Source organism: Equus przewalskii, chromosome X (assembly GCF_037783145.1).
Source record: "Equus przewalskii isolate Varuska chromosome X, EquPr2, whole genome shotgun sequence".
Taxonomy (NCBI): Eukaryota; Metazoa; Chordata; class Mammalia; order Perissodactyla; family Equidae; genus Equus; species Equus przewalskii.
Genome location: NC_091863.1, coordinates 38,236,393 through 38,261,638, shown reverse-complemented (window position 1 = coordinate 38,261,638; position 25,246 = coordinate 38,236,393). Strand labels below are relative to the sequence as shown.

The 25,246-nt window shown below is 45.5% G+C and overlaps 1 protein-coding gene across 2 annotated transcripts; it reads right to left on the bottom strand.

Annotated features, from left to right (window-relative positions):
• Positions 1 to 322: 322 nt before the first annotated feature.
• CHST7 (carbohydrate sulfotransferase 7) lies at positions 323 to 22,776 on the bottom strand. 2 transcript variants are annotated; one of them, XR_011536293.1, is made up of 3 exons: positions 21,085 to 22,722; positions 15,993 to 16,044; positions 323 to 740 (listed from the first exon to the last, which is right to left on the bottom strand). XR_011536293.1 is itself a non-coding variant. In XM_070606510.1 (2 exons), exon 1 carries the CDS (start codon positions 22,577 to 22,579, stop codon positions 21,119 to 21,121), a length of 1,461 nt encoding a protein of 486 aa, XP_070462611.1. In that variant the 5' UTR covers positions 22,580 to 22,776; the 3' UTR covers positions 323 to 740; positions 21,085 to 21,118. The 2 variants fall into 2 exon arrangements, 1 of the variants encoding a protein (XP_070462611.1); XM_070606510.1 differs by lacking the exon at positions 15,993 to 16,044 and having other exon boundaries at positions 21,085 to 22,776.
• Positions 22,777 to 25,246: the final 2,470 nt, after the last annotated feature.

Genomic DNA, 25,246 nt, shown 5'->3' with positions numbered 1-25,246 from the left:
TCCCACCCCAGGGAGAGAAATTGCTTTCAGTTTCTCAGTTCAGTGGGGCTAGCCTGGCAGTGTGGTGGTTAAGTTTGCACACTCCACTTCAGAGGCCCAGGGTTCGTGGGTTTGGATCCTGGGCACAGACCTACACACCATTCATCAGGCCATGCTATGGCAGTGTCCCACGTATAAAAGAGAGGAAGAGTGGCAACAGATGTTAGCTCAGGGCCAATCTTCCTCACCCCCCCAAAAAAAATCAGCTCAGGAATGGAGGGTGGGAGAGAGCTATTTGAAGAAGAGCTGGATGAGTCAGGTTTAAAACAATACCACCCAGACCTTTTATTTAATATTAAGTAATTTAATCAAGATACACAGGACCACACTTGGCCCTTATTCACATTGATGTTTTGTCCAGACACCCGCTGATGGGAAATGGTACCAAATCACGTTTCTGTTCTGAGGATGCCTTGTTGAAATGGCTCCAGCAGAGGCAGGTTCAGGCTGGGAACTAAAGCTCTTCCTACTTTATGGCCATAATGATCCACGTTGCACTGTCACTTCCTTACTGGAGACTTCATTTCAACCAATGTGTTGGTCATTCTTTAACAACTCACGATATTCCTGTCCCACAGAACTGCACAATAGGTGGTACCAAATCAAGTCCCAGTCTCTGACAGTGTGACAGACTGCATCCACAGCGTGGCTTCTCCAGTGCTGGGGCGACATGCTGAGTGCCCCAGTTCATGCTGACTCACCTGAAAGGGAAGGAACAAAGGATGTTTGAACTACAGAACACAGAAATCCACAGACAGAAAGCCTGTTGGACCCCGCTGATGTAAGGCCTCTTAAATTTGAAACCCATAATCTGCCTTATCTAAGCTGCATTATCCAATGCTGGAAGTCCATACTGAATCAGTGTCTATCATTTCTATTTTGTGAAGACAGGCCAGGAGAAAATGTGACCCAAGAGACGTTTGGTGAGGATAAAGACAAGAAAAAGGTGGGGGCACCTCTGTCAGTAGGTCTGTGCTTTCTACAGCTGCTGCTGTGGGGCGCCTGTTGAGGAGATCAGAACCTTTGGAGACCTGCTGGGTAAAGCAGGGAGAAGAGCTGGGATTGAGGCTATACCTTTAGGCATCAACCATGTAACCATCCATGCTTCACATGGGTACTGGTCAACGTGCAAAATATATCATACCAACAACAATTGGCTGTTCTGTAAAACTGAGGCTGTATATAAGCAGTGAATCCAGCTTCCTACCTTTGTGGCATCTGAACTTTTTTCTTCTTTCATTAAAACTCACCGCATCACTGTATGGGAGACGCACAGGATGGGCTGACTCTGGGTATGTTTGTACCAGTTCTGCCACCAGTTTCTTGCTTTCTTGTGAGCCTTCCTCTGATCCTGGATGTGTGCCAATTTGCCATTATTTTCTAATGTGGTGAAACTGCCCATCAGCTTAATAGAGCTACTGGTGCAGAGTTTGGGAAAGAAGCACTTTCTAGATGACTGAAACTCTGCAATAAAGATTCACATTAAGCATTAAGGAAAAGCTAACTTCATAAATGTCTTGAGGCCTTTCTATGAAGCTTCAGTATTCTGTTAGTAGAAGTTATTTACATAAAGAAAGAGTCACTGTGTCAAATTTCAGTATAGTTTAATAAAAACCAATTTCCACATGGGCTAACTCTGGTTCCAGATAAGATGGAGTCTACGCACTTCTCCTTATTCCCCCAAAAAAGTATAAGTAAAATCTCCAAACGTGATATATAAAACAAAGACAAAAACTTAAAGGGTGGGGAAAAGAAGGCAGACTGACTAGGGATCTTGGGAATTGAGGAAAAACATAGCTGTGAGTTCCCTGGGCTTTCTTTTTGCTTCCTCTATATCCTGGAATGGCCACTGAAGAAGCCAGCAGGCCAGAAGTGCCAATGGTCACAGACCAAAAAGCCCCAAGAAAAGCCTGTTATCTCTAGCCAAAGGGCAGGTAAAGGGTCAGCCTAGAAAGACAGAAACAATGCACCACAGAAAAAAAAAAAACTCCTTCCTCATTAGCAGAGGCCTAGTGGGAAGCCAGGACTTCTGGACTACCATCCCCACCTGGCAGGATAACCAGGTGATGCGCCCCTTTCTCCACTAGTGCAGTGTCAGTGGAGGCCTGCTAAGATAGAAGATTCAATAAAAATCAGAGATTCATAACATATGATCAACTGTATCCCAAATGTGCAGGATACAATGAAAATTACTTATCAAACCAAAAACCAGGGAAATTTCAACTTGAATGAGAAAAAAAAGCTGACGGATACCAACACTGAAACAACACAGATACTGAAATTATCTGAAAAGGATTTCAAGCAGCTGTCATAAAAATGCTTCAATTAGCAATTATGAACACACTCGAAACAAAAGAAAAATAGAAATTCTTGGCAAAGAAATATAAAATAACAAATGGAAATTTTAGGAATTTAAATTTAAAAAGCTCACTGGATTGGGGCCAGCCCCGTGGCTGAGTGGTTAAGTTTGTATGCTCTGCTTTGGTGGCCCAGGGTTTCACTGGTTTGGATACTGGGTGCAGACCCAGCACTGCTCATCAAGCTATGCTGAAGTGGCATCCCACATAGCAGAACTAGAAGGACCTACAACTAGAATATACAACATGTACTCGGGGGCTCTGGGGAGAAGAAGGGAAAAAAGAAAAAAGATTGGCAATAGATGTTAGCTCAGGGCCAATCTTAAAAAAAAAACCTCACTGGATGGGCTCAATAGCAGAATAAAGATGACAAAATAAAGAGAATTAGTGAATCTGAAAACAGAACTACAGAAATTACCCAGTCTGAACAGAGAGAAAATGGAATGAAAAAAGATGAACAAACCTCAGGGACCTGTGGTACTACAAGAAATGGTCTACTGTTCATTTCATCAGAGTTCTGGAAAGAGAGGGAAAAAGGATTGAGGCTGAAAAAGTACTTGGATAACTATGGCTGAATATTTCCCAAATTTGGCAAAAGATATAAACCTACAGGCTCAAGAAGCTGAGCAAACCCCACACAAAAATCCAAAGAAATCTACACCAGATAAAGCATAATCAAACTTCAGGAAGACAAAACAGCAAGGGAATTTGTTGCCAGCAGAACTGCTGTAAAAGAACTCTGCTAAAGGAAGTTCTTCCAACAGAAAGGAAATGACAAAAGAAGGAAACTTGAAGCATCACGAATAAAGAAAGAACAGAGAGAATAAAATGGGAGTAAATTTAATAGACTATTCTCTTGAGTTTGAAAAATTATGTTTGATAGTTGAGGCAAAAATTATAACAATGTATGATGTGGTTCTCAATGTATATGAGAAAATATTGTATGAGAATTAAATTATAAAAGGGACAGGATAAAGGAACCTAAATGGAGATAAGGTTTCTATACGGCACTTAAGGTTGTAAAATGTGGAGACCAGTAGGTTGTGATTAGTTACATATGTATAATCTAAAGAAATCACTAAAATAAGCATACAAAGATATACACTTAAAAATACTCCAATAAATCAAAACGAAATTCTAAAAAATGTTCAAGTAACCCATAGGAAGGCAAGAAAACGCAAAGAGGGGAACAAAAAGCAGAAGGAACAAACAGAGAGTTTTAAAACTAGTAAATGTAAGCCCTATGATATCAATAATTACATTAAATATAAATGGTCTAAATACACAAATGCACAAAAAGAGACCAGCAGAATGGATTTAAAAGCATGACCCAACTCTATGCTGTCTACAAGAAATTCATTTCAAATATGATATAGAGAGGTTGAAAGTAAAAGGATAAAAAAGATACATACATACAAACATTATATGTACATACAAACAAAAAAGGAAGAGTGGTTGTATTCATATCAGATAAAATAGACTTTGGAGCAAAGAAAATTGCCAGGGACAGAGAAAGACATTACATAATGGTAAAAGTCCAACCCACCAACAAAACATAGCAATCCTAAATGTGTATGTATGCATCAAGCAACAGAACTTTAAATTTCTTGAAGCAAAAACTGAAAGAATAGAAAGGAGAAATACACGTCTACATTTATAGTTGGAAACTTCAATACTTCTCTCAACAACTGATAGAATTACTAGACAGAAAATCAACAATGATATAGAAGAACTGAAAAGCAGCATCAACCAAATAAGACTGAACTGAGATTTATAGACCACTCCACCTAATAACATAGAAACACATTCTTTTTAAGTATACATGGAACATTCACAGCATAGACCATATCTCAGTTCATAAAAAAAAACCCAAACAAATTTAAAAGAATTGAAATAATATAGAGTGTATTCTCTAACCATGATGGAATCAAACTAGAAATCAATAATAGAAAGATAGCAGGAAATTCCCCACACTCTTAGAAATTAAAAAACACACTTCTAATTAATCTATTGGAAATTTAATAAAATATATTGAATGAAAATGAAAATGCAACATATCAAAATTTGTGAGACACAGCTAATGCAGTGCTGAGAGAGAAATTTATAGTATTAGATGCTTACATTAGAAAAGAGGAAAAGTCTCAAATCAATAATCTAAGCACCCACCTCAAGAAACTAGAGGAAGATCAAAATAAACACAAATCAAGCAGAAAGGAATAATTAAGAGCAGAAATCAGTAAAATTGGAAACAGGAAAACAACAGAGAAAATCAATGAAACAAACAGCTGATTCTTTGAAAAGATTAAAAATTTGATAAACTTCTATCAAGACTAACAATAAAAAAGAGAAGATACAAATTAGTAATATCAGCAATGAAATAGGGGATCTCACTACAGACCCCTACAGACATTAAAAGGATAAAAAAATGCTAAGAACAGTTCTATATGCATAAATTTGACCATTTAGATGAAATGGACCAATTCCTAAAAAAACACAAACTACTATAATTTACCCAATATGAAATAATTTTTTTTCCTGCTTTATCTCCCCAAATTCCCCCGGTACATAGTTGTATATCTTCGTTGCAGGTCCTTCTAGCTGTGGCATGCAGGATGCCACCTCAAAGTGGCCCAATGAGCGGTGCCATGTCTGTGCCCAGGATCCAAACCAGCGAAACCCTGGGCCGCTGCAGCGAAGCGCGCGAACTTAGCCACTCAGCCACAGGGCCGGCCCCTGAAATAGATAATTTAAAAAGTCATACAACTACTAAAAAATTGAATTAATCATTCAAAGACTCCTGAAAAAATCTCCAGGCCCAGTTACTTTCAATGGAGAATTCTCCCAAACATTTAAAGTAGAATTAACACCAATTCTACACAATCTCTTCCATAAAATTATAAGGCCACTATTACTCTGATACTAAAGCCAGACAAAGTACAAAAAAAGAAAACTACTGATCAATATCTCTCATGAGTTTAGCTGCAAAAATCCTCGAGCTAGCCCTGATGACCTAGTGGTTAAAGTTGGGCACACTACGCTTTGGCAGCTCGGCTTTGGTTCCTGGGCGTGTAACCATACTACTTGTCTGTCAGTAGCCATCCTGTGGCAGCAGCTCACATAGAAGAACTAGAAGGACCTACAACTAGAATGTACAACTATGTACTGGGGCTTTGCGGAGGGAAAAAAAGAGAAGATTGGCAACAGATGTTAGCTCAGGGTGAATCTTTCCCAGCAAAAAACAAAAAAACGAAACAAAACAAAAAACAAAGTAATTACTAACAAAAATGAAAAATAAGCGATTAAACCAAACTTCTAAAAAATCCTCAACAAAGTATTAGAAAATCAAATTCAACAATATATGAAAAGATTTCTATATATCACGACTAAGTGAGATTTATTCCAGGATACAAGGCTGGCTCAATATTCAATAATCAATCCAGGTAATCCACCATATTAACAAGCTAAGGAAGAAAAAAACCACATGATCGTATCAGTTGATGCAGAAAAGGCGTTTGTCAAAATTTAACACCCATTCAAGATAAAAATTCTCAGCAAACTAGTAATAGAAGCCTTCTTAACTTGATTTAAAAAATCTACATAAACCTACATCTAACTGCATTTTTTATGGTGAAAGACTGAATTCTTTCTCCCTAAGATTGGGAAGAAGGCAAAACTGTCTGCACTCATCATTCTTAGTCAACATAGTACTAGAAGTCCTAGCCAATGAAATAAGGCAAGAAAAGGAAATAAAAGCCATACTAATTGGAAAGGATGAAATAAAACTGTCCCTATTTGTACATGATATTATATACATAAAAAATCCCAAGGAATGTACAAAAACACTCCTAGAACTGATAAGTGAATTCAGCAAGTTTGCAGGATACAAGATCAATATTAAAAAATCAATTTTATTTACATACACTAGAAATGAACATCTTGAAACCAAATTTTAAAACGTGTACTATTTACAATCACTCAAATTAAATACTTAGGTATACATCTAACAAAACAAGTAAAGGACTTGTATGCTAAAAACTAGAAAACACCAATCAAAGAAATCAAACGATCTAAATCAACAGACATAATTTTGTTCACGGATCGGAAGACTCAACATAGTAAAGATGTCAATTTTCCCGAAATGGATCTATAGGTTTAACAAAATTACTATCAAATTCCATCGATGCCTTTTGTAGATATAGACAAGCTTATTCAAAAATTTACATGGAAAGGCAAAGAAACTAGAATAGCTAAAACTTCTTTGGAAAGGAATAAAGTAGAAATAATCATTCCATTAAATATTAAGCTACATCTAACTATATTAATCAAAACAGTGTGGTATTGGTGGAGGAACAGAGTTATAGACCTATGGAGCAGAAAAAGCCAATAAACAGAGATACACATGTGTATGGCTAACTGATTTTTGACAAAAGTGTAAAAGCAATTCATTGAAGGAAGGATAATATTTTCAGCGAATGGTGCTAGGGCAGTTAGACATCAACAGACCAAAAAATAAACCATGACCCAAACCTCACACTTCATAGAAAAATTAACTCAGGATGAATCATAGAATTAAATGTAGATAACAGACAAATTTATCCTAAAATTTATAAGGAAAAGCAAAATAAAAAAATATAAAACTTTATAAGAAAATATAGGAGAAAATCTTCAGGATCCTAGGGCTAGGCAGAGTTCTTAAACATGACATCAAATGCACAGTCCACAAAAGAAAAAACTGATAAATTGGACTTCATCAGAATTTTAAAACTTTTGCCAGAGATCTTGTTAAGAGGATGAAAAGACAAGCTATAGAGTGGGAGAAATGATTTGCAACCACATATCTGACAAAGGGTTCTTATCTAGAATAAATAAATAACTCTCAAAATTCAACAGTGAAAAACAATCCACTTAGGAAATGTGCAAGACACCTGAACTGACATTTCATCAAAGAGGAGATATGGATGGCAAATAAGCTCATGAAAAGATGTTCAACATCACTAGCCATTAGGACAATGCAAACAAAAACTACGATGACATACCAATACAGACCTATTAGAACAGCTAGAATACAACATAGTGACAATACCAAATGCTGGTGAGGCTGCACAGAAATTTGATCTCTCAGACATTGCTGGTGGGAATGTAAAATGGTACAGCCACTCTGAAAAACAGTTTGGTAGTTTCCTATAAAAGTAAATATATATTTACCACACAATCCAGCAATTGCACTCCTGGGCATTCATCCTAGAGAAATGAAATTTTATGTCCATACAAAAACCTACACACAAATATTCATAGCAGCTTTATTTGTAATAGTCAAAAACCGGAAACAATCCAAACGTCCTTTGATGGGTGAATGGTTAAACAAAGTGTGGTACATCTATACCATGGAATACTACTCAGCAATAAAAAGGAATGAACTCTTGATACACGTGACAACCTGGATGAATCTCCAGAGAATTATAAATGAAAACAGACAATCTCAAAAGGTTACACAAAATAAAACAATTATAGAGATGGAGTTAGTGTTCACCAGGGAAAAGAGTGGGAAGGGGTGGGGTATGTGACTATAGAGGGGTAGCACGAGAGAGTCTCTCTGTGCTGATGGAACAGTTCTGTATCTTGATTGTGGTGATTTTTACACATATCTATATGTAATAAAATTACACAGATCTATACACACACACAAACACACAAAATGAGTGCATGTAAAAAGTTGAAAACTGCGTAAGGTCTGTAAATTGTGCCAATGTCAATTTCCTGGTGTTGATATTGATCTACATCTAAGATGTGACTGGGAAAAGCTGGATGAAGGGTCCTCTCTGTACTGTTTTTGCAACATCTTATGAGTCTATATAATTATTTCAAAATAAAAAGTTTTCCTCTGTCACTATATCTTTGTGCAATGTGTTCAGCTCTCCATCTGCGTTGTTCTAAAGATCCAGAAACAACCTGGCAGTAACTCAGGGTGGTTTTCTGTCAATGACTAACCAAGTGCTACATGATGCCTGGTCACATCCCATGTCCCGACAAATCTTTATGGAGATCTACAAGCCCAACCTCTGGACCCATAAGCACTCTTTAAATCCTTTTATTAAAAATCTTTAAATTTTTTTTTAATCTACCTGAAAAGCTGCTTGTCATTCACGTCAAATTATTTATCAAATCACTGGCAGTACAAGGAGGGAGGAGAGGAGAGACAGGAAAGATCCATTCCTGCCTCTGGGGTGTCTGAAGAACCGTTCCAAAGTCCTGCTCATCCAGGCTGGGCAGCCCGCAGTGACGGGCAGCAACCTCGCAGGCCCTTTCTTTCTTCGCACTAGAAATGGCTTCTCATCCTCCCATTATGGTCTCTAGTTCCTGAATGTCGCTGAACCAGAGCCCGGATGCTCATATACCTTCCAGTTCTGACTTAGGCCTCCTTGGGGCCTGTAGCCCCCAAGTAGACCCTTACAGACTATAAGGTAATTTCCTATCATTTTTCATTATTTTTGGTCGTTTAAAACATAAACACGTCCATGAATTCTTAGTGTGATGTTCTCCCAAATTCTTAAGCCCAGGATGTTAGATAGAGGATTAAGAATTTAATTCACTCTAGACCCCACTCTTAATACTGTGGGGCCCTATTCCTTTGTATTCGACTTCATGTGCATATTTAAAACTGAACACTCAGTTTATCAGCCAGCTCCAGTGCAAAGTAGCTAGCTTTGCCATTTTTTTCTAGCTGCTAGATGTTTGACAATGAAGAATTGATTTTAAGCTACTAAACTTCTTGGTTAAAACTATTTCCGCTTACCCAGAGTCCGGGGAGAATGAGCACGTTTGCCACGGCCCAGACCACCTGAAACGAGTGTAGGCCCTCCTGGTCCTTCCTAAGTCGAAACTATTTAAAGACCTGTCCTATATGATAACAGAAAATAGATAATAAAAAACTGTTTTAGTGTAATTAATTTCCAGAATTATAGACATTTTTGTATATCCTTGTTTTGTGAAGCATGTATAAAAGGTTTTTTACTATGTGGCATTGAAGTGGGAAGTCATTCCTTAGTACTCAAATAATTCACAAATTTGTTTGCACTTTTTAAAAACGAATTGTTTACTGAAAGTTTCAAGGTCATAGTCCAACGAGTGTATTTCATCTCCTTTGCCACAGTCCCCCTGGGTATTCAAATAACCAGCCAGGCCCTAGATGCAGCTGGCAGACCTACTAACAGCCTCACCCCACCGAAGGGCAGCTCCGTTCCACTTACGGAGCCTGCACTGTGCAGCCTGCAGTCCGCTTGGCTGAGGCTCCTCAGCCGCGAGGGAACAACTCAGGAAGACACTCTGAGCATTTGAACCATACTTTTTTCAACCTTCGAAGCTAGGATGCGGCAGGAGGAAGAAGCAACTTCCTGCTGGCTTTAAAATTTGAGAACAGAAGATTCAACCAGATGAACGTGCTCTGCCTCTCAGTGGCCTTCCTGTCCCATTCAAGGCAGGTACGAGGCCTGGGCCCCCCAAGTGGATCTGGGAACTTGCCTGGGCACCTCGCTTCTCTCCTTGAATTGCACTTGTAGATTTTCCCCTGCCCTTCTCTTTCCTTCAAGTTTTTCTTGCTTTCACCTCCGGAGGGACGCGCCTGTCCCTGCCCACTCACTTGTGCCAGGTGAGGTGCCCTGGATTCACCACCCAAAGCTGCTCCCCAGATGCTAAAAGTTGGTGCCGGGACTCAGTACCCAGGCTGAGGGAGCTGAGATTTCCGGGTATTCAGCGGCTCCCGTTAGCACGGGTGAATTGCTTTCCAGCCTATTGTAACGGCCTTCCTCCTGGACCCACTCCAGAACAAATGGGCTGAGGACCGGGTCAGCCTCCTGCTCAGTGGCGACGTGTTCTTGTGGGGTCTTCTCCCAATATGCGACCTGTCACCACCTTCTGTGGATGATGTTGCCATTTAAGCTGATCTGCTAACCTGGGTTAAGCTTTCTTAACCTTCCTGTTTTCATCTCAAATCAGCGAAATGCAGTGCCAAGGAAAACGGAAATGACTGACAGTGTTTATGACAACAGGACAACAGAGCCATTAAGTTTTTTTTTTAAGGGAGCTGCTTAAGGATAATGTTAACATAATACTTGAAATACCAGCAATGTCAACGTGCGAGCACTCCCTCACTGGGACTCCAAAGCACAATGTAATAGAAAACATTTCGTTTGCTAATATAACCGCACCTCCCCCAAAGAGCCTAGAAATATACTTTAAAACAGCATATATGTTATAAATCATTTCCAGACTTTCAATTGGAAAAATGAAGTGACAGTGGCAGGGGGTGCGAGCATACTTGTACTAGTCAATAATCGTTTCAGTCTGATTTAACACCTGAAACAACTCTTGATTCAGGTGAAAGCAGCGACTGAGTAAGAAAAAACACCACAAACAAAATTCTTGCCTGGGGAGGAGCGGGAGAAGCCAGGGGAGGAGCCACTTGCCTGGACCCGGGCAGCCCTCCTCCCTGCTCCCTGCCCACAGCGGGGAAGAGGACCCACCTCTCTGCTCTGGAACTCAGAGCAGCGCCTCAGGCCATGTGAGTCATTAGTCAAGCCCCAGAGTCAGCCCGTGTGAGAGTTAAATGGCACTTATAGTTCCCCAATAGAATAGAATAAAATAACACATTTCCAGTTTGATCATACCCACCCCTCAGCTAAAAATGTCCCCACCGGGGCCAGCCCGGTGGCGCAACGGTTAGGGTCACACGTTCTGCTTCTGGGCGGCCCGGGGTTCGCGGGTTTGGATCCCGGGTGTGGACATGGCACCACTTGACAAAGCCATGCTGTGGTAGGCGTCCCACATATAAAGTAGAGGAAGATGGGCACGATGTTAGCTCAGGGCCAGGCTTCCTCAGCAAAAAGAGGAGGACTGGCAGTAGTTAACTCAGGGCTAATCTTCTTCAAAAAAATAAAAAAATAAAAAGTGTCTCCAGGTTTTGAGCTCACTTTACAACAAAATGAACGCGCTCCAAACCGGTATTCATAAAACTTGGGAACAGCTGAGTTTGCATGGTTGACTTTTGTTTTTTCCTCTCATTGAGCTCCTCCGAGATGTAATTTTAATTGGCATACATAATTGCTTTTGTCAGTAAAGTCGTTCCCAGCTCAAATAAAGGAACTGAGTCAGTGTTCTATAATATATATTTGACCGCCCACCTGCAGGTGTTTGTCATCCACCAAGTGGGGGTTGTGGGGGTTGGGGAGGGCACCAGGCTGGGAAGTGACCTGAGCTTGGACCTGCCATTCAGGTTGTCCTTTGGCCCCCGCAGGGGCTATCAGTCAATGGAGTGGCTGAAGGCGGGGGCACTGGGGCTGCCCCTGATTAGCTCTAGGGTTCACAGTACAGAGTCTGCGCAGCAGCCCAACTAGCCCGTCACTTCAAGATTCTCTCCCTGCAGAGCGAGGCACTGTGTCTGGCCCGCCCTATCCTAGGCCTGTCCACAGTCCGGTGGGAATAACACGGCCCCATGGCCGAGAGCAGGTTCCTGTCGGCACAGGACATTGGAACGTGTACCAGTTCTCCCCCCACCCCCGCCCCGGGCCCACAGGATTGCCAAAACTATTTCTCTTCCTCTTTGACCGTTAAGAAATAAAAATAAAATAATCTAAATTTAAAAGGCATTCAATGATGCTGGGAGTTTTGTTACTCTTTGGGAGGGGGGGTGTGTGTTTATTTTCAGCCAACCATCTCCTTTTTGTGAAATAGTCTCCTTTTAGATTCCCAGCTGTGGGCGAGGCGGGGAGTGCACAGACAGGCAACAGAGTGTAACGTTTTTTTTGTTTGCAGAACCTGAAAAATGTGTTGTTTTCCTTTATTACCTCCGTGTTGGTGATAGCCTTTATTAGAGCAAGAGACAGTATCTGCTTTTATTGCTTCTGAAATGTGTATATTTAACATTGTCAGCTCCAGGCTGTGTGAAAGGAAGTCCTATTTTTAAAACATTATTTTGACTGTAGTATTTTTTGCTTGCTGTTCCCATAACCTCTCTGAGGCAGTAATGAGTCCTTTTTGATAAAGTCTGGTCTCAGACGTGGGGAAAGTGACCTCCAAGCTCTGGGACATTGGCCCCTGCTGTTCACCCTATCTGTATGTACACACGGACTGCTTCTCTCCGCCTCCCGGTCCACGCTGGGGCTGCTCATGACCTTCCTCAGTTCACTCCCTTGACAAAGGAACTCACAGTCTCGAGCCCCTGCCCCCGCCCTATACCCTACAAATGTTTCTGTAATGTTCCCCTTCAGACTTTCAGTTAGGCTGGTTTCTCTGCTTCCAGCCTGCTGGCTACCATGTCCGAATGATCTGAATCATCTCTCCCAGCCGTCCCTCTGGGCATTCGGATTTCAGGCCAGATTGAGGCTTCTTGCTGGCAGGGCTCAGAGACTGCCCTACATCCTCACGACTCTCCCCCGGCGCCTTCTGGGGCTCCTTTTAACACTCCTGCCTGAGGGTAACAACAGAAAGGGCTTCCAATTCATGAATGAGAACATGTCTACCTCAGGGGCTATTTTCAGAGTGGGACCCCACTGCAAGCTCCTGGCTGCTCACGTCCATTTCAGGACAAGGGAATCTGCTCGCTCCGGACACGAGCATCATTGAAGTCAAACCTGGTGCTGGGCTCTCACAGCCTCTTGACCCCCTAATTTAAAAATATTCACTATCAGCTGATGCTCCAATTTCTTCTCAGCATCCAGCACGACGGTCTTTAACGTGAACAGGGCCAGCTGCAGAAAATGTCAGCCCTGCCGCTGGCTTGGTGCCTGTGGGCCGAGGGGGCAGGGAGCACAGCTGAAGGATTCCAATTCTCATGAAGACATCACTGAGCTCTGCAACTTCTCCCCAATTGAAACTGCTTCCTGTTCGGCTCCCAAACAGTCCTCCACTTCCTTGTGTACTTGAACTCGGGCCAGAGCTGTTTCTTAGTCCCTACTGTTCTTATTCTGCACTGCACCTAGGCAGAAATATTTCTTTCAATAGAGCAAGCTCCTTTGGTTCCGCTACGAAGCAAGAGGACGAGGAGCCAGGAGACCTCCCCGACAGAGAGGGTCATTTTTGGTCACCTTGCTTCAACTGGAACGTTAGACACAAAAAAGCAAGGCCAGTTTAGCTTTGTTAGTGCCATTCTTCTCCATGCTGCTCATGCTGAGCGCAGGCTGAGAAGCAGCATACTGAGGAATTTTAAGCCAGCTGCTTATAAATGTTTTTTAAAAGCAGCACTCCCAACTATTTATATTACATTTGTATTCATGGGAAGAAAATCTCTGCCCAGACTAAAAAAACCTCTTTGAAAACCCTCTGAATCCTGCCTCAACCACTGCAAATGGGCACTTCTGCCCTCCGCCTGCCCGGACTACAAAGACGGCTCTCAGGAGCAGAGAGAGAAGGTGTGAAGGGTTAAACCTTATTTCAAAGCAGCCTCATTTCCCCAGTGCTAGCGTCCCGAAATAGGTGAGGTTCAAGTCAACAGATACGATCCACTACCACAGTACCGGAAGAAGGCCACCTTAAAAAGATGCTTGGTCAAACCTGACGGCATGTGTAAGTGTGGTTTTATAAAGGGATGATAATTTTTACTTCAAAACGTATCCAGTCCTTGAAACGAATCACAGAAACGACACTTTCCAAATACACGTAGGCTGCAGGAGGGCTAAGAAGCATCCTGATTACCACCACCTGAAGCGTGAGGCAGTCATCACTGCGTGAGATGGCTGTACGGCCAGAGGGAGCCAGGGTCCTGGGAGAATGGATTTTCCCGATCATCAGACTAACCAAGATGAAAAAATTAGATAAAATCCACGTTGTAGAAAGTCTAGGAAACAGACACTCCATGCAACAGCTGGTGGGAGTGAAAGTTGGTGCAACTTTGAAGAACTTTACCTCTCAAACTGTGAAAGCATATACCTTTGCTACCTAAGGTCGCCATACTAGAGAAATTCTTCTCACAGATATACCTACATGTATGCAAAGGACACTATTAAAAATGTAGTGATGAAATGTGGGGACTAGCTAAATATGTTACAATGCATGCCTACAATGAAATACTATACAGCCGTTAAAAAGAAGAAGATATGGCAAGTTGTTTTTTTTTTTAGGTTTCATTAGTTTTACTTCTGTAACCTTTAAATCATACCTCACAAATTAGATTTTGTCACAAGTGGATTTAGTGGAAGCAGAGGAATCAAGTTCACTATTTTCTGAAACACTGACAACAAAAGGGAAGGGGACAATTACTTAGAAAAGATGATTCACAGAAGACCACCAGAAAACTCTCTAAACAAAAACTAAATAATCATTCAGTTTAGTTCTAATGGGTAAAGGATTTTGTTACAATTAGGAGGTGCTATTAAATGTCTTGCTTAAGTCCATAAATCTTTCCCTAAATTTTCCTTTGCTAAGGGATAAATGGATGAAGTCAGCAGCCCTTTAGGACCTAGCAGGCTGTTGGAACATTCCATAGAAAAAACAGAAAATATTTTGTCACGATGGTAACAATCAGCGGCCAATATTCTCAGACTTTCTAATTACCAAAAGCATATACAATTTTAATTTTGAAAAACAAGCCAATTTTATAAAATCAAGCTTTAGGATTGAAAGGCACCCCGCTTTATTAACAGGCACAGAGATACTGAAAAATAGTCCCTAAAAATCTCACTAAATAGTTGTGGGCCAGGATGGGTGGAGAGGAGGCTGCAAGTGGTGGACATGCTCCACAGGCATGTTCTCGCCATCGCCCAACTTCAAGTGTTTGTCCAAGATAGTGGTTCTCTCATCATGTAGGATCGGGAACTTGTGAATTCTCTCCACCATCTTCAAAGGCACATTTTTGATAATCTCATCTTTGCCATCAGGTTTCCTGGTAGCAGAAATCCAGTACAGCAAAGTGCTGCTGGTGCCCAAGAATGGTGGGAATGTAAATTGGTGCAGCCACTATGGAAAATAGTTTTGGAGGTTCCTCCAAAAATGAAACGTAGAACTACCACATGATCCAGCTATTCCATGCCTGGGTATTTATCTGAAGGAAATGAAAACACTAATTCAAAAAGCTATCTGTACCCCCATGTTCACTGCAGCATTATTTACAACAGCCAAGACATGGAAGCAACCTAAGTGTCCATCAACGGATGAATGGATAAAGGAGATGTGGTATATATATAAGAGAATATTATTCAGCCATAAAAAGGAACAGAATCTTGACATTTGCAACAATACGGATGGACCTTGAGGGCATTATGCTAAGTGAAATAAGTCAACAAAGACAAATACCGTATGACCTCACTTATATGTGGGATCTAAACAAACAAACCAAAAAACCCCAAACTCAGACATACAGAGAATGGATTGGTGGTTGCCAGAGGTGGGGGATGGGAGGTGGGCAAAATGGGTGAAGGGGGTCAAAAGGTACCAACTTCCAGTTATAAAATACATAAGTCATGGGGATGTAACGTACAGCATGGTGTCTACGGTTAATAATACTGTAGTGCATATTTGAAAGTTGCTAAGAGAGTAGATCCTAAAAGTTCTCATCACAAGAAAAAAAAATTGTAACTACATGTGGTAATGGATGTTAACTAGACTTACCGTGGTGATCATTTTGCAATACACATAAACGTCGGATTGTTATGTTGTACGCCTGAAATTAATATAATGTTATGTCAATTATATCTCAATGTAAAAAATTTTAAGAAATTAAAAAAAATATTTAGCCACAAAAAAGCCTATGTATTTCTATTTGAATCTGCATAACACATTTCTAGACATATATCACGAGAAATGTACTAGTTGCTTCTAGGAAGCAACATTGGCAGGTATTTTATATCCTTTTATACTGTTGAACTCTTTTCACCACGTGCTTATATTATTTCTAAAAATTTAAAAAACACTAGTTTCAAAATAGAAAGCATCTGATTTTAGTCCTCTGGCTGTGTTATCCTTGACAATTACTCAACCTCTCTGAGCTTGTCTCACCATCATAAAATGGGGGATATTATGTACCTCATAAAGCTAAGATGAGGACTAACTCAGACAACATGCATTAAGCAAGTAACACAGTGCACAAAATAGCCACCCAACAAATGCCATCTCCCCTTCTCGCCAAGAAACCTTGGGAATCCTCTTAATTCAACCTCCTTTTCTTATTGGTAAGAAGACTAAGGCCAAAAAGGTTTAGTGACTTGCCCAAGGTCAAGCTTGTACTAACTAGGGGAGCCAGGCCCCGATGCCTGGGTTCCTGTGCCCTTACATGAAAACTGATTTCAGGGCCAGCCTTGGTGGCCTAGTGATTAAGTTTGGCATGCTCCACTTCAGCGGCTCAGGTTTGGTTCCTGGGTGCAGACCTACACCACTTATCTGTTAGTGGCCATGCTGTGGCAGCAGCTCACATAAAAAGAAAAAAAGAGGGAGACTGGCAACAGATGTTAGCTTAGGGCGAATCTTCCTCAGCAAAAAAAAAAAAAAAAAAAAAAAAGTCTGATTTCATACTAGCCAAGGAATGATTCTGTTACTACCTTATGGCCACACCTCACTTTGCAGGACCGGCCTCCTCCTCCACTGCCTCACTCACCAGACTTGATGAGTCTTGATTTTTCCTAAATGCCAAATCCACCATCAACTGGGGGGTCTTGCCTGGGAAGGCAGCCCCAAGGGGGAGCTCCAAGAACGTCTGGATCAGAGGCAGCACTAACCTCACAAGGGGGCAATAAAGATGGATGTGTGGATGCGTTTTAAAAAATCGCTTGCACCTTACTGCAGCCTTGGCACTCAGGTACCTATCTATGTGTAAACACACACCCCCCACACACATACACCATCCCAACTTCCAGCCCTCTGGTCTGAACACAGCACCCACATTCACTTACGATTGGGAGTTTAAACAAATTTTGTTGAATGAGAAACTCTATGTAGGAACAATGTTTAACAAATGCCCCCTCTTTAGCAGTCTGTGCTTAAGCCAGAGGTTCTCCTTTCAGTGATATTTATACATAAGCCATTTGGGGCACAGTATCCTGGTTAAAATGGAAGGACTTTCAAAATGCTTTGTTAGGGGGATTTGGTGATGGCTGGTCATTTCTTTTTCTGTTTGGATGATTTTCTTCAAAAGAAAGCTTTCCGATGGTTGGGGCTAAGGTTACAGTGCGCTTACCTCCTTTCCTAATTTCATTCAAAGCGTCCATCCATCTTGTCAAGAACAAAAACCAAGGTGTCTTAAACGCCTATAGGAATGATATCTTGGCTCCTACCAAGGGCAGAGGGCAAAGGGAGCCACGCCGAAAAGGATAAGACAGCGCGTCGGAACAGTGGGGGACGGTGTGCATTGACAGATTATTAGATAAGGAGCTTCGACAGCAAAGCATTGGAAGGAATGCGAGAGAGTGATAAATGGAGCCGTGAATCATTAAGACGTTTTCCCTTTCCGTATTCACGCCCTGCATCTGCTTGGAACTTCACAGCTCCAAGTTCTCTCACGTAAATCACAGTTCGCTGCTCATCAACAGCCTGTTAGTCCCCCTCCTGATCTTGTTCCAGTGGCAACGGCCGGCCCGGGGATGAATCATGACTGGTCCAAGTCGGTGGTTCTCAACGTTGGCCGTACAATACAGTCACCTGGGGAGCTTTGCAAACATCCCAACGCTGCGACCCCACCCCAGACCAATTAAATCACACTCTCTGGGGGTGGAACTCATGTACAGACATTTAAAAAAAAGCTCCTCAGGTGCATGCAATGTTCAGCCAGGGCTGGGAATCACTGGTCAAAGCCCAGCATGACGATCCCATTCCTTTTTGCCAATTACCGGGCTAGCGCAGGCCACGTGACCCAGTTCTAGCCAATGAGACACGGAGGGAGGTGGGCTGGGGTAGAGGTTCTGGGAAAGGTTTTATAACCAGATTGAAGGCCAGACATATGAGTGGAAACTCCTCCACCCCTTGCTCACTAACCAGCTTCCTTCCTTTGTGTGTTTTGACAACCCGGTGTAGTTGTTCGAGGAGGCTTGTCCCTGAGGCTACCCTCTTGTGACAGTGGGAAGATAAGTTGGTGAATGAAAGCCAAAAAGATGGAAAAGACCTGGGTCCTTGCTGACTTGGTTCAGGGTGTTGCAGTCCCCACCTAGCCCTGAAAGAAGTGCACTGACCCCCTCCCGCCAAATCCTGGCTGTCAGGTACGGACCATCCAGAAGTTACTCAAGTTAGTTCACGTGTAGCCCCTGAGCCAAGAGCGTGCTCAGGTGCCCCATGCAAAGAACAGCCGTGAGGAGGACAGCTGTAGGGTCCTCGGCTTCCCTGTGTAGGCGCTGTCTGCAGCTCAGGGATATCTTATTGATTTGTTCAGTGGTTGGAACATATTAGTAATAAAGCTAAGTGTGTTTCCCACCCCAGACTAGCCTCTAAGCCTGGCTGGGGTGCCAAAGGTACTGCCAGAGGGTGCTAAGGGGGGCCAGGTAAGGGCGTGTTATAACGGAGAAATTCTGAGCTTCAGGGTCTAACACCAACGCTGCTCCACCCTCACCAGCCCACGTGTGACTTTGGGCAAATTACTTGACTTCTCTGAGTCTCAGATTCCTCATCTGTAAAATTGATAATATGTCAAAATAATGATATATGTACAAAGCCTAATGCCATGCACGACACACGAGGATCCACCCCTTGCCCCTGCCTAGAGTGCGACAGACTTTTGGAAACTCATCAGCGGGTCAGTAATGGTGTCTTTCTAGGAACCAGCAATACAAGCACTTTAATAAACCCGCTGGTTGGTGGTGACATGGTAAGTGCCCAACAATTCCAGCAGAAATTTGGGAGGAAGGGCTCAGTCACCAAAGCATGGAAGAGTCTAAAGTCTGCTCCCAGACGTCCCTGCAGCCCTGCAAAGGAAGCCCCATTGCCTTCCAAACAGCAGCACCGGTGTCTTGCCCCATAGCCACGGTCACCCACACAGACTAACTTCCTGGAGGATGACGACCATGTCCTCTAACCCTCCTCTCTATTCTCTTTCTTGCCTCACCTCAGTCAGTGCTCAGTAGATGCCAGTACAAGTGAAGGGGGAAAAGGGAAAAGTTTCTGGGAGATTGTCAGTTCTTCAAGTCATAAAATGCTGCAGCATTTGTCCCGAAGAGGCGTTCCCTCAGGCCTTTGAAGGGGGTTAGGGACCATTATGTTACTTACATCTGTAAATACAGGATTAGCAGATGAAAGGATGTTTTTGTTAAGATGTGACAAGTCACCCCGCGCCTTACCTTCCTTCACGCTGGAAAGCAGGAAAGAACACAGACTTCCTAGCAATTACAGAAACTGACCAAGAAAACCACTTGATCACTGGGAGAAAAATCAGTCAGCTTCCGAAATCACTCTGAAACCCTGGCTCTACTAACAACAACAAAATCCATCTTCATTAACATCTTCGACTTTGTCCTCAGAGCTTCGGCCCAGGGGAACACTGAATTACAGTATAAAATAATGAATAGAAACTTTAGTCACTTCCGCCCTCCCGGCTCTGCTTTTCCTCCTCCTCTGGACTGCACAGTGCAGAAGGCTGCGCCCTTCCAACCCACACAGTTTGGGGAAATGCATTCCCATGCCACTAACTAGACTCCTAAGGTCAGTATCATGCAAAACAAACAATTCCCTCAGCCCAGCGTACAAGCCAGACACGGGCCCAGACACTGAATGCATTTTGAGATCATTTAAGCCCCATTTTGGCGTCTTAGGATATATGCTTCACAGAGAAAGAACAAAAAAAATTGGGGGGGATGTCTTTTCACCACAGCCAAAGTTGCCACTGCCAATCTAGGGTTCCAGCTCTCAAACGGATGGGGCGGAGTGGGGGAAGCCCCAAGGTCTTGTCGGCACTAGAGGAAGCTGACCAGGCAGCTTTTGTGACCTGATGTGAACGGGATATGGTCATATATCCTGCAAACGCCAGCCTTTTTGTGGGGTGGGGGGAGACGCCACGTGAGCCAGGGGAAAGCAAAGTTCATTCTACACCACTAGACCAGAGCCTGAGACACAGACGTGTAAAAACTGTTGCGAGAGAGGCCTGGCTATGCATTGTATGTTTGGTAACTCAGAAGGAAAGCCCCAGAGTCTGCGCGTCAGAGAGGCAGAGAAGAAATACGAAACAGATTAGAGGTAGGTAGGATAAGGGTCAATAACTTTCCACCAAGCCCTGCTTTTGGCTTTCTCCATGCCCGCAACCACGGCTGCAGAAAGTTTCCCCACAAAACAGATTGGAGTCAAGATAAAGGCACCATCATCAACCTCAAATGGTCCCCGAAATCCTATACCTTTCATGTCAATTCCCAAATTCAAGTTTCATTATGATTTTCAAACCTTCTCTACTCTCCCCAGACTTCTGACATCCCTCTTGCCTCTCCCGCCCGCATCGTTCTCAACAGATGACCCTACCTCCTACTCCATAGAGGGGCCTGGGAGCGCGAAGATCTGGGTTCCGCCTCAGCCATACTTAACCTCTCTCGTCTCCAGGTCCTCCTCTGACCAGGCAGGTGGCTAAGCTGGAGATCCTGATGACTCTCCCAAATTCTACCAGCAGCGCTTTCCCACCTGCTCAGATCTATTCTGGACAGGGTGAGTTCTAGGACAGCATCCCCCCCATGCCCCTGCAGGCTGGTCCAAGCTCCCCGAAGACCCTTCCCTGTCTCCACTTTGCCCGGAGCCACCTTACCCGGATCCGCCCCGGGGTCGCGCGCGGGTCGGGGCTACGTGGCGCCGTCGGCCTCCATCTCCAGTGGCGTCTCCTCGTCCACTGGCGGCTCGGCGTCGCCCTCCTCTCCGCTGCGAGGATAGGACAGCAGACGCATGGCTGGCGCACAGGCGGCTTCCACCTGGCGCACCTGCTCTCGGCTCAGGCGCTCGCGCCAGGCGTGCACGGCCTCGCGGGCGTCCCGCGCCGACAAGTGGAAGGGCCGGTCGGCGCCGTAGGCCGCGCCGCGCGTCATGTTGAGCGCGAAGGCGTCGAGCGCGGCGAGCGCGCGCAGCCCGGCGAAACGCAGCAGGCGGCGCAGCTGGGTGCGCGGCTGCCGCACCAGGTCCTCGTAGCGCAGCCTCAGGTAGCGGCGCCGCAGCCAGGCGGGCGCGCCGCGCGCGAAGAGCAGGTCGCGCAGCCAGGCTTCGCAGATCACCTCGAGCGCACCGGTCAGGAAGAAGTCGGCGCGCGGCGCGGCGGGCAGCGCGCGGGACGGGCCCCCGGGGCGGGCGCCCACGCCGTGCGCCAGCAGCACCCGGTGGAAGCGGTCGCCCCTCTGGCGGGTGCGCAGCACCTGGATGCTCTCGCGCAGCAGCCCCTGCCTAGACTTGAGGCGCGAGTTGTGCACAGCCCGCGGGTCGCGGAAAAGCTGCACCACCTTCAGGTTGAGGCCGGGGTCACGCAGCAGGGGCACCAGCACGCCCAGGTCGAGGAGGCGCACGTCCTTGATGACCACCACCGGGTACTTGCGGCACTCAGCCTCCAGGGCGCGCAGAGCCACTGGTGGGCAGCTGCGCTCGCAGGCGGCGTCCTCGACGAGGCCTACCTCGGCGCGGGCACGGGGCGCGCCAGGGCACAGCGGTGGCGAGCAGATGACCTTGTTGGTCCGCCAGCGAAAGAGGGCGGCCGTGGTGAGATTGGCTGCATCCGAGGCGCGCGCGGCGGGGTCCCCCGGCGGCGCGTACAGCCGCAGCACCGAGAAGTCGCAGCGGAAGAGCGAGCGCAGCATGTCGCGCAGCGCGCCCTGCAGGCTCTCGGCGTCGCCCGGATACAGCGCCTGCCATAGATGCCACATGGGTTCGTACAAGTAGAAAACGTCCGGGTGCTGATTAAAGAGCTCGCCCAGGAACGACGAGCCAGTGCGCCAGGTGGCATGCACATAGATGTGCTGCTTCTCGCGAGACACCGCCTCCCCGACGGCGCCGCTGAGGTTGCCCGGGGACCTGGGGGACTGGCCCGCGCCCCCCTCAGCGGCGGCCCGCGCCTCCGCGCCCTGCTCGCGCTCCCCCGCCGCCGCTGCCTCCAGGCTCCACACTCCCAGGCTGCGCTGCAGGCCCCGGCAGTGCCCGGCGTCCTTGTCCCCGTCGCGGCCGCCGTCCAGTACGGAGGGGACGAGCAGCAGCACCAGCGTGTACAGCACCAACAGCAGCGCGAACTTGCAGTACTCCCGGCGCCGCCGCCGCCGGCCCTTCATCGTTCACCGACCCCCCAGAGCTGGGGTGGGGTGGGGCGCCCGTCCTCTCCCCTTCCTCACAAGTCCCGTCCCGAGTCCGCTCCTCCGGCCTCTTCGGGCCCCGCTGCGCCAGGAGGAGCGGAGCCACCGGGGCTGTGCATCCACAAGGGGAAACTTGGGAGGCGGCGGTGCTAGTGGCGGCGCCCCTGCCCTCTCTCGGCTCAGCCGCTGGAGAGCCGCCTATTGGCGGGCTTGGCAGCCGCCCGCCCCGCCTTCAACCCCGCAGCTTCTCCCCGCCTCTCTACCCGCCCGGGTTCGCCCACGGCTCGGCCAGATCTGGGCGGGGTTGCCGCGGGGTGGGAACGCCTGCTGGGGCTCCCGGAGCCCGACCCCACCTTTCCCCAACCCCTCCGTTATGAAGTCAAGTCTTCCTGAATTGGCTTCAGGCAAGGGAGGGGCTCGTGTGTACAGAGTGTACCCAGTGACGGGACGTGGACCCCACCCGGAGAACTCCTCTGCCTCTTCTGTTTTATGTCCCCTGCCTGGCCATCTCTGTCGTAGGCAGACTTGCGTCCACAGTATTTAGAGCGGGGCCCCTGGTCACCATCTGCATCCAGCAACCCCATCAGCCTCGGGATGGGTGTTATGAGTTCTGGATGGAGAACTTCTCCACTAAGATGAAGACACTCGGGTGCGCATCGCATGGTGGTCCAGGGGCATTGGAGGCGGCATTCACTGCATTCACGCAGCGCATTTAACTGTTAATGTGTAGCCTTCGTGAAATTTTGAGTGTTGTGTTCCTTAGGGCTTCGCCCGCTGATGGCTGTGCACATTTTACAGACACCTTGAAGATCAGTTTACTCATCTGTAAAATGCGGATAATGTCTACTGCCTCCGTACCTCCTGGCGTTGTAAGATTTGGGGGTCATTTGTTGCCAAAGCATAACCTTGCCTGTTCTGACACGTAAGCCAAAGACGTTTACAGAATCAGAGTGGTGGGAAGGTGCAGTTTCTCAGGAGCTCAGTGTTTAGAGGAACCCACAAGGAGGGAGACGTACTCAAGGATGGATGAAAAAGTGACAGGAAGTCCAAGAGGCAGATTCAACTTGGAGTTCCTGAAATCTAAGAGAACTCGAAAGGACAATTTTTGCTCTATTTCAGCAGGGTAATGAACGAGAGAAGGAGAGCTTCCTCTCACCCCCTTGGGGAAGGTGTTGTAGGGTTCATGGAAGATAAAAACAAATCTACTTATCTCCACCAGGGGAAGGTGTTCAAAATGGAGAAGTGAGAACATCTCCAAAGATCTTCTCCTCTGGTCTTTTTCATCACAGAAACTACTCCACCTCTGCAATCATCAGCTCCAGCGTCCTGCTCTCTGTCCACAGCTCCCTTGCCCTTCAGCCACGTGTTCAAATCCTCTGTTCTCCAGCCCCTTGACCACCACCCCCACTTTCTTCTCAATTTTTCATATTCAGCTAAGAGACCTCAGACCGTTATTTGAATAACACTTCTGCCAATAACCTGAACTCCCTGGCCCTCTGTCTTTTCGCTACTCATTTAGCAAAACCCCCAACCCTGCTTTTGGCTTTCTCTGTGCCAAAACACTGTTGCAAAAGTTTCCCCACAGGACAGATTGGCATCAAGATAAAGTCATAATCCTCAGCCTCAAATGGTCCCCCAAATCCTACCCTTTTCATGTCAATTTCCAGTCTCAAGTTCAATTATGACTATTTCAAACCTTCTCTGAGGAGGGATCTCCTCTCAGATCTCTGATACCCCTATTTGCACTCCATCCCCCCTATTCTCAACAGATGACCTTACCTCCCACTTCATAGAGAAAATGAAACTATGTTAGCCAGTCTTTCGCTTTTCCTCTACCAGACCCATATACCCACTTACCTCTGTACCCATCTTCTCCTTTGTGGCAAGGACATTATTTTCCAATATTAATCTATGACTTTTTCCTTCCCTCTGGTTTTACTTTTCCCTCCTTTCCTCTTTTTTTTTTTTTTAAGATTTTCTTTTTTTCCTTTTTCTCCCCAAAGCCCCCCGGTACATAGTTGTATATTCTTCGTTCTGGGTCCTTCTAGTTGTGGCATGTGGGATGCCACCTCAGTGTGGTTTGATGAGCAGTGCCATGTCCGCGCCCAGGATTCGAACTGACGAAACAGTGGGCCGCCTGCGCGCGAACTTAACCACTCGGCCCGGGGCCAGCCCCCCTCCTTTCCTCTTTTAAGCAAATGAGTGGCTCTGCACTCACCTGAGGGGAGGGATATGGCTGGGCAGAATGCAAAAGGTCACTGGTTTTTCTTTCCAAAAGCCTAAACTTCAGTAGTAGAGAGTGTGGTAGGTTTTTAAAATAACCACAAAGTTTTGCCCTGTCTCTCCACGCCCTTTGGCATTGCCTACCCACACTGACTCTGGGGTGGCCTTGTGACTTGCACTGGTCAATGGGACAGTAGCAAACATGACACAGAGGCTTGAAAAATTTTTCCACTGTGGGGACTGTGATGTTGATGCCATTGGGAAGCCTGAGGTTGTCATGTGAAGAAGCCTGGGCTAGCCACATGGATCAGAGCGTAAGCCGGCCCAGCTGAGGCCCCTGAGACCGACCAGCCCACCTACCGCCACACAGGTAAGAGAGGCTATCCCAGACCAGTGCTTCTCAAACTTTCATGTATACATAAA

Excerpts from the sequence above, each read along its gene's own strand:
- CHST7 (XM_070606510.1), bottom strand. The coding sequence starts at position 22,579 with ATGAAGGGCCGGCGGCGGCGGCGCCGGGAGTACTGCAAGTTCGCGCTG.